The sequence below is a fragment of the Hypomesus nipponensis genome, chromosome 3, assembly GCF_054491055.1.
Source record: "Hypomesus nipponensis isolate SF chromosome 3, ASM5449105v1, whole genome shotgun sequence".
Classification (NCBI taxonomy): domain Eukaryota; kingdom Metazoa; phylum Chordata; class Actinopteri; order Osmeriformes; family Osmeridae; genus Hypomesus; species Hypomesus nipponensis.
Window position 1 is genome coordinate 14599367 of NC_140363.1, and position 8510 is coordinate 14607876.

The window sequence follows — 8510 nt, forward strand, 5'->3', positions numbered from 1 at the left end:
GCTCTGTCTGTCTCATGAGTGCTCTACTCTGGTTCTCACTTTACCTCACACACTCCACGTGTAGCATAGGTCACTAGTGAAGTAATTAGCCTCTGAAATCTCACTTTTGATTGGTTGCTCTGACCATGTCCCACGTTTGTCTCGTCCAGATGTGTCTTTGAGTGTGGAGTCATGCAAAGCAATGGCCAGTGAGCTTCAGAGCACCTTCAAGAAAGTCTCCAGCCTCTACAGAATGGTGAGTCTCACACATACACACTAACGCACACACACGCGTGCATGCATTCACAGCATGTCATTGACCCATGTGTCTCTACAGGTGAACAGTGTGTCTGCAGAGTCCAATCAGGAGCAAGGTGAAATGGCCAGGGTCCTCTCAGAGGCCTTTGATGCTGTGAGGGCGGAATTAAACTCTCTGCCAGAGGGCCGGGCCAGTGCCAGCGTTCCAGAGTCCCCACTGCCCCTGTGCATGCTGGGTAGTCAAGCAGCACCAGGGGTAGGGGAGGAAAGGACTCTGGCTCTGCTGGAACAGTACTCTCAACTCCTGCTACAGGCTGTGGAGAAAAGACTGGACAACAAACTCACCTAGAACTCCTCTTCCTCGTCCTCCTTCATTTCCTTCTCTTCCTCAAGACTGCACCAACCTTCTAGGCAAATGAAGAATTTTAAGCCATTTTTGTGAATGTTGCTCTGCCCAAATACAATGGGCGCCCTTGTTTTAATACAATCCCCCCCAAACATTGTTTAAACAAACATTAAAAAATGTCTACGTGTTATGAAGGACTTCAAAGCTTTTTTAGGGCTGTTTTTTGGGGGTGAACAGAAGTTCTCTACGTGCTGGACTCTGGACCCTATTAGCCCCATGTGTTTCAGTGTAAAAGTGAGGGAGAGAAGCAGTTAGGATATCCCCCCCCCCCTCACACACACGTAACAGGAACAGCACAGATCAAGATCCTCTCAGGACCAAACCTCAGCAGCTTGAAACACACACACACACATACTTCTTCCTCCTCCTCCCTACCTCCCTGCAGTAGTGGTCTCCCAGGGACTCAACTACGATGATGTCACTGTTACAGCTGTGGTGCTTGGGGAGGGGGGGGGTTGCTAGGCATTCCTTTGTTACATTACTGTCTCCATCACTCTGCGTCTACAAGGAGGACTTTGTGGATTAGGGCCTGGAGGTCTGGATGATGCTTGGACAATCAGAGGGTGTGGCTGGAAGCCCAGCAGTGCTGTGGAACTGTCCATGAGAAGTCTGCATCATACAAGGACGAGTGAGTACTGGGTGTCATGGAGAGAGGAAAAGCTAACTCACACGCCTGGGTGTGGAGTATGAATGACCACAGGACAATCCTAACTAGTCTTAAACACATTGTTAGACATGAATCATGTTTTTTTACGAAGTGATTTTATACTGTACATTTTGAGTGGAACTGAGGGATGGTAGGTGTGTGTGTATTTATTTATTCGGTTGTAAAAGCGCCATTGTGTTAAAATGTTCCATGTTTGTTTGTAGGTTGTAGTTTTTGGATAAACTACTGACTGTGTGGAAGGCTCTTTTTACATAAAATGGGAAGCATATTTTTAGCAGCCTAGTGTGGGCGCTGCCTACACCTAATAGGTTGCATGTCAAATACATGATTCCAGACTCCAGATTCCAGAGACAAAGCCAATAATAGTTCTTAACACCCAGCTAATCTCCCAGTTGTAAAGGAGATTTGGTGCCTTTATTTCAGGTCAGAGTTGTTTGTTTTTAAGGTTGACTCCTTATCCAAAATATTGTATGTGGGGCAATCAAAAGATTTATTTTGTGTTGCCAATGACCACTGAAACGTAGTTGATGGCAAAAGAGTAATGTTGAATCGCTGGATGATTAGCTGATGTGTTTCTCTCTGGGCATGACCCCTATTCCTTGTTCTTATTTACCATATAAAATCCTTTTCATTCCTGATAACTGTACACCCGAAAAATACCTGTACTGTAAAACACGAGTCATGTACAGCAAGTTGGTGCCACACTGCCCTCTGCTGGTTACACTCGGTGTTTTCACTCAAAACAATTACAGTATACATAAAGCATGACCCCGACGATTACCAAGATGCCCTTGTTCAATGACTTGATATTTTAATTAAACTCCGGAATTGCTTTAAGGCTAAGACACAGATATGCAGTAGGCCTTGTATTATATACATAAGACTGGAAACACTAAAAAGACGGAGGATTGTATCTTTTTGGACAGTAGAAGATGATCAGAACTGACCTCAGATCAGAACCTTTTAGATGTACGTTTTTACTGCTAGCATGAATATATTTGCATGTAGGGTGTCAGGAGTATGTATGTGTGTATGTATGTGGTGTGGGTATGTATGTATGTATGTATGTATGTATGTATGTATGTATGTAGGGTGTGTATGACCTATATGTATGTGTCAGGGGTATTTATGTATGTATAAGGTGTCAAAAGTATGTATGTAGGGTGTCAGAGGTTTGTATGTATGTAAGGAGACAAGCTTGTTACTTACTAAGATGCATGGTTCTCTAGACTGTAGAGATTCTGATGACTGGGTTTCCTCTTGGTCCACTGGGATCTCCTTAACTCCTGGCTGTGTTCCAGCTCAGAACCAGCACCTGTCTGCAATGAAAAACCCTCAAGTTCCCCTTTTCCCACAAAGTAAAAAAACTACAAGAACATTTGCATCCCTCATTAAGAAATTCTGGACCTATAAATATGCAAATATCACAGGTCTCGCACCTTGCCCCGCCACTGCTCTTTGCGCTTTCTTGACAGGTGAAAGTAAATCAGTTCGAACCATTTGAGCAGCATAGTGGGAATGTTTGGTGGATGTCTGGTAGATGTCTGGTAGATGTCTGGTAGATGTCTGGTAGATGTCTGGAAGCTCCAGGGTCTCTCTCTCTCATCCAAGAACTCCACACACTCCACACACCATGTTCTGTCAAACCTTTCACAACTACGTTAATGTAAATTCTTGTAACTGACAAGTCCTGGAGCTTTCAGGCTTCCTTGATGGCATTTGCATATTAGACAGTGATTGGTGCACAGACACCTCCCACTTTAGTAGAGGAATGTGAAACGCTTCTAGTGGGAAAAACTTTCCACAGATACATGTTAGTATTGTCACGGTCAGACATTTTAGGAGACACTCATTTGGGCAAAACACATTGCGTGGAGTTTTTCTGTGAGGTGTTATTGCTGCACTCGGGTACCTAAATACAGAAGTGTTTACTTTAGATAATCTGAAGGGGCATAGGACAATATGAGTGCCCCATTGGTTACATGATCTCAGAATCAAACAGTTAAATAATTCAATATTGTATTGGAACTTGGTCTGAAACTGGGCTGGAACTTGGGTCAAACTGCTAGAACTGGAGAATAGAGATACAGAGGTAGCATTAACTAACCTCATCTTTTGTACATTATGACAATATGATAATGCATCTGTCTTAGTTACAGATAGACCAGATGTTTTGTCTTTCTATTCTAGGAAATGACCCTTCTGAAATGTGTGAATCTGTTATTTCTCTTGTTTTGCTCCAACCTCAGTTCAGTGTTTTTAACCTTGATGTTTCTACTGTGTATCCTCAAGTTCTCTACAGGAGAATAAACATTTATTATTACACTCCAGTGGTGTTTACACATACCTTTATTTACATTTTACACCTGTACCTTGCCCCGTTACTAGAACAGCACAACTAGCTGACAGCAATTCAGACTCCAGCCTATTCTCGAATAACCTTTTTTTTTTTTACTTCACAAAAAAGACATTGATTGTCTTCATATGAAATACAATACCAGAAACTTCAGATAAGATATTCCGATACATTTCTACACTGCAGCGGTCTCTCAACTAGAAACATAATCCATCCCCATGGGTTCCATACATAATCCAGACTGTCTGGATACAGCAAACCTGTTCAATCTTTACAGATCTCCAAAAATGCATGGATGTTCGGCCTGGGGATTTGAGATCAAACCTATATTCTCATGACCAGGACACAGTTGAAAGGCTTCCCTTCCTTGAAATATTTATTTTGTAAAGGCCAGGGGCATCAGTTAGGTCAGAGATTAACTTGAGGAAGTGTGGATAGAGAAGGATTCAAATGCCCAGGGTGATCTCTGACCTCCCTGTGATGTCACAGTGACCCCACAGCCCCCGACAGGGACTCCAGTAGCTGGAAAAAGTTGTACTTGAGGTCATACTCCATGTCGTACCAGAAGTTCACTGGGGAGGGAAAGCAGGTCAAAGTCAAAGTATAGTGTCTGTTTCTACATGTGTCTCTGTGGCGTTGCTCTACCTGCTATGCAGCCATGGGACTGCTGGACATGGTGGAACCAGAGGGAGGGAAGGTAGAGCATCTCGCCTGCTCTCACGGTGCAGCGGAGGGGCTGTGCCAGCCGGTAGGCAGGGTAACACTCCAGATCTGGGTTCAGAGGGTCCAGAGGGATCCATGGTACCTGGGGGGGGGGGGGGGGGGTATAAGGATTGGGACAAGTTATGTCAAGATTCTTAAGTATGGAGAAAGAACGAGAGGAAGATTTAAGTAGCTCACCAAAACTGTTCAAAAAGACCCTGAATTGATCAAATATAAAAACTGTCAGCACAGCAGACGGGTCTTAACTTGGCTGTTAAAGGGGTTGGCCCTCACCGGTGCTCACCTTCTCAGACTCTGCTTCATCCACCACATCAAACCCACCGTCTTCTCTCTGCCTGTACACCGCTGGCTGGTACAGCTCTGACAACACAGGAGCAAAGAAGACACTGCACAATAGAAAAGAGCAGTAGGACACAGTACAATGTTTTAACACACATAGTCCTCTGTAGTAGTCCTGTAATAAAGTAGAAGCTGTGACTATACAAGTCAAACATTAAAAGGTTTACACCCCTATGTAATGGCTCAGTGCTGGGAACTGGCTCTCACCGTAAGGTATGAAGGGCCGGTCAGATGGAGGGAGCAGGATGAAATGTTTCTCTCCTGATATGACACAGTACAGGTTCTCATAATGGTCCTTGTGCACTGGAGACAAACAGAACGCATTTACAAGACTACTACTATAAGCCTTTAAAACAAAGTTCAGGGTCAAGCCTTTTGTCTGCGTTAGTCCAACATGATCTATGTCAGACTTACTGGATGTCACTGCACGGGCTTCTCCCAACCAGAAATTGACAGCATCTGGTAACTTCCCTGGGAAAGAAACAGAGTTGCACATTGACATTAACATGTAGGAACGTACAACAGAAAAGTCAGAACAGCGGAAGTGCTGAAACACTAATAAACTTGTTATTATTCCTGAATGAATCACTGATGTAACATGATTGTATCTCAAAAACAGCATTCCACTGCATGGTTGAGTTATGGTACAACGGTACAAGTGATTCTCCAAGGAATGGATTAAGGAAGGATGTGTTCAAGGAACCCAGCCTGGCAAAGGGAGGAGTGTATGAAAGTAACCCACCGAGAGCTTCACTCATCCAGGGTATGTGAGGCTCCACGTCCCCTGTCAGCTCAGGGAGCTCCTCCATCAGGTTGGAGCACTGTTTCTGGACATAAAACACTCCTTTGCTCTCCACTTTCCCCTCTATCACGTCTAGCAGGGAGGAGAATGTCATCTTTCGTTCTTCTGGCATAACAAACCGGTCCCCGTTTACGGCATCGGCATAGCCGTTTGGGGTCACCGCAACACTAATTACCTTTGATCCCACCGACTCCCTGCAGTGGAGGAAGGACAGAAACAAGTTATTATGGTTTTCTTCAACACTTAACAACCTTCATTTGACGCTAATTTAGAATTAATTAACTAATTAGTGTGTAGATGGCCAGGAAGTGTTATACCTGAGATATGCAGGATTCCACTTGGACAGAGCTGGCCAGTGACTGAAAGCATTGCGGATGATGCAGGGTTTGTTGGGACCAATCCATTCACGGTAGAACTCAAGAGGAGACGGCGCATGCTCCAGGTAAGGCACGGCTTCATTTAGGTACAAGTCTACAGTACAATTGAGACATATGGCCCTGCTTATAACATGATCATTGAAACAATACACAACCATTTCTCTTAAATACGTTTTTTAACAATAATGAATAGAGAACTCACCACGTGCTTCTTGTGCAAAGTCTTTTAAATACTGTTTCACAGCATCTATTTCTGCCATTGCAATGGAAGTTCGAACAATAACACTAATAACAATAATTTACATAATTGAGGCATGACAATCATAGAGCCATTTTACAGAGTTGACTTAAAACGCCAGCGATGACAAAGAGTATCATAATGTCAAAGAACCAATACACATAATGTGTCGAAAACTGTCATCAAACCCATGCGCTTGTATTTACTTCTAGTGCGCATGCCTCATCTTCTTCTGCAAAGAGGAACAAACTGAACCTTGAAGAAATGTCTCCCTCTGACGGGTGGGGTGAAGAAACTTATTGGGATCTCTTAACAAAGCTTGACGTTTTATGGGTGGTACATTATAGTTTTTTTTGCGCAGCATTAAGACCACCTGTCAGCCGTTCACACCTGTTGCTAATTGTGTTAGTTGACAGTCTAACAATTAACACCATCGAGCTCTCTCTTACACTACAGTTATGTGAAAGTTAATTCAGTTTCTATAGTAAAATGCTTCACCATGGATGACGAAGCTACATTAGAAAGTTATTTTGATGAATCCATTGCGAACGTAAGTCCCAGTCATTGCTTGTGTGCGGTCATATGTAGTGCTTTGAACTACCTGTTTGTGATTGCCGTTTTAAAAAGTGTTGAAATATATTAAATTACAACCATTTATTTGGGTGTGCAAAGTGCAGATCAATACTGGAGTGACATTGTTTTGCCTTAGTACTATGTTATGAAAGACATTGGAGATATAGACTATTGCAATATGGTGCTTAATGTATAGGCCTACTTACATTCCAACAGAGTCTGATCATGACTGGTGTTTCTTTTCATATTTTCCTAGGATGCCAGTGGCTTCCTGTTTGAGGGTGACCTCGGTTTGCAGGGGGCCCCCCAGCTCCAGGACACCTCCTGTCTGTCCTCTGTAAGTGGAGGCCATGAGAAGGATCTTGGGGAGGATCTGGACCTTAGCTTCCTGCCTGATGAGCTCAGTAACCAGGAAGAGCCCGCTGAGCCCTCCACCAATGAGAACAATGCAGCCAACGTGACTCAGGACAGCGGCTTTTTCCAATACCACACGCCACAGGCACCGGTGGTTACCACGGCGATGCCAGGGGCCTCCCCCATCTGCCCAATGACTCCTATGATTCCAATGACTCCCATGACGCCGGTCGCGGAGCGTTCTGGAATCATCCCTCAGTTACAGTGGGTAGAATTATGAAAGTTTACTGGTTTAATCTCCATAGCCATCAGCATCAACTGTGTGTGTATGTTTGTAGGAATATTGTTTCCACAGTGAACCTTGCTTGTCCTTTGGACCTCAAATCCATCGCACTTCAAGCACGGAATGCTGAGTACAACCCAAAGGTATAGAGGGTACCCTTAATTTTAATGTATCCTTGAATTTAATTAAGAGTTGTCACCATTCAACATCAGAAACTTTCACTTGGCATTATTGTGACATAAGAAGGGCAGAACCCTTATCAGAACTTCTGAGCTTAACCTGTTGTCCAATCAGATTGTAAAGTTTTGATTTGAACTGGATTTTTTCAGCGATTTGCTGCAGTTATCATGAGGATTCGGGAGCCCAGAACCACTGCTCTGATCTTCAGTTCAGGAAAGATGGTCTGCACTGGGGCCAAGAGGTGACAGCTTTCACCTCCCCTTCTCTGTCTCTCTTCTTCGAATTCCGAATCATCCTATGACATTCCTAATCCGTCCGTTCTCGTGTGGACTAAACAGCGAGGAGCAATCGCGCCTGGCTGCCCGAAAGTATGCCCGCGTGGTTCAGAAGCTGGGCTTCCCAGCCAAGTTCCTGGACTTCAAGATCCAAAACATGGTGGGCAGCTGTGATGTCTGCTTCCCCATCAGGCTGGAGGGTCTGGTGCTCACTCACCAGCAGTTTAGCAGGTAAACTAACCGCAGTGAAACTCACCAAGTCACCATAGATCCCCTGACCTCTATATCTGACTCATGTTTTTCCAAACCCTTAGCTACGAGCCAGAGCTGTTTCCAGGCTTAATCTACCGCATGGTGAAACCTCGTATCGTCTTACTGATCTTTGTGTCTGGAAAAGTAGTGCTGACAGGAGCCAAGGAACGTGGTGAGATTTATGAGGCATTTGAAAACATCTACCCAATTTTGAAGGGATTCAGGAAGCAGTAAAATACAGTTTTGTGTGAAGTTGAAATCACAATGGAACTAATCTTAACTTGTGTTCACATGTAGGAAATATGTTCTTTGTACGTTTTGTTAAAAGTTGTATATGTTATACATGAGAATTTATACTTTTGTATTCTGCTAAAAAATAATAAAGGTTTTCGTTATTGTGTTGATTGTTAGACATAGTTCCACATATGGTAATCTCCACCCAATAATG

At 43.7% G+C, this 8510-nt stretch overlaps 3 protein-coding genes across 4 annotated transcripts in view; 2 read left to right on the plus strand and 1 right to left on the minus strand.

The window, feature by feature from the left end:
* Window positions 1–3640, plus strand: part of mapkbp1 (mitogen-activated protein kinase binding protein 1) — a 34025-nt gene extending 30385 nt beyond the window's left edge. The window contains 2 exon segments of the mRNA XM_084678291.1: window positions 150–235; window positions 317–3640. Coding sequence (XP_084534417.1) covers window positions 150–235; window positions 317–586 — 356 coding nt within the window. The 3' untranslated portion in view covers window positions 587–3640.
* A 1-nt stretch (window position 3641) lies between these two features.
* jmjd7 (jumonji domain containing 7) lies at window positions 3642–6712 on the minus strand. Of its 2 annotated transcripts, none has more exons than XM_084678399.1 (8): window positions 6110–6712; window positions 5848–6001; window positions 5471–5724; window positions 5143–5199; window positions 4936–5031; window positions 4663–4749; window positions 4312–4471; window positions 3642–4238 (listed from the first exon to the last, which is right to left on the minus strand). In XM_084678399.1, exons 1-8 carry the CDS (start codon window positions 6165–6167, stop codon window positions 4211–4213), a joined length of 894 nt encoding a protein of 297 aa, XP_084534525.1. In that variant the 5' UTR covers window positions 6168–6712; the 3' UTR covers window positions 3642–4210. The 2 variants fall into 2 exon arrangements, with proteins under 2 accessions (XP_084534525.1, XP_084534518.1); XM_084678392.1 differs by having other exon boundaries at window positions 4673–4749; window positions 6110–6707.
* On the plus strand, window positions 6569–8472 carry tbpl2 (TATA box binding protein like 2). Its single transcript, XM_084678412.1, has 6 exons — window positions 6569–6695; window positions 6975–7336; window positions 7411–7498; window positions 7685–7776; window positions 7874–8041; window positions 8125–8472. The coding sequence occupies exons 1-6, from the start codon at window positions 6645–6647 to the stop codon at window positions 8294–8296; spliced, it is 933 nt and encodes a 310-aa protein (XP_084534538.1). The 5' UTR covers window positions 6569–6644; the 3' UTR covers window positions 8297–8472.
* Window positions 8473–8510: the final 38 nt, after the last annotated feature.

Coding starts and splice junctions, on each gene's coding strand:
- jmjd7 (XM_084678392.1), bottom strand. CDS start 6,167: ATGGCAGAAATAGATGCTGTGAAACAGTATTTAAAAGACTTTGCACAA. Junction 5,200..5,470: donor CTGGATGAGTGAAGCTCTCG/GTGGGTTACTTT, acceptor TTTCTTTCCCAG/GGAAGTTACCAGATGCTGTC. Junction 4,750..4,935: donor CCGGCCCTTCATACCTTACG/GTGAGAGCCAGT, acceptor CTGTGTTGTCAG/AGCTGTACCAGCCAGCGGTG.
- tbpl2 (XM_084678412.1), top strand. CDS start 6,645: ATGGATGACGAAGCTACATTAGAAAGTTATTTTGATGAATCCATTGCG. Junction 7,777..7,873: donor GTCTGCACTGGGGCCAAGAG/GTGACAGCTTTC, acceptor TGGACTAAACAG/CGAGGAGCAATCGCGCCTGG. Junction 8,042..8,124: donor ACTCACCAGCAGTTTAGCAG/GTAAACTAACCG, acceptor CCAAACCCTTAG/CTACGAGCCAGAGCTGTTTC.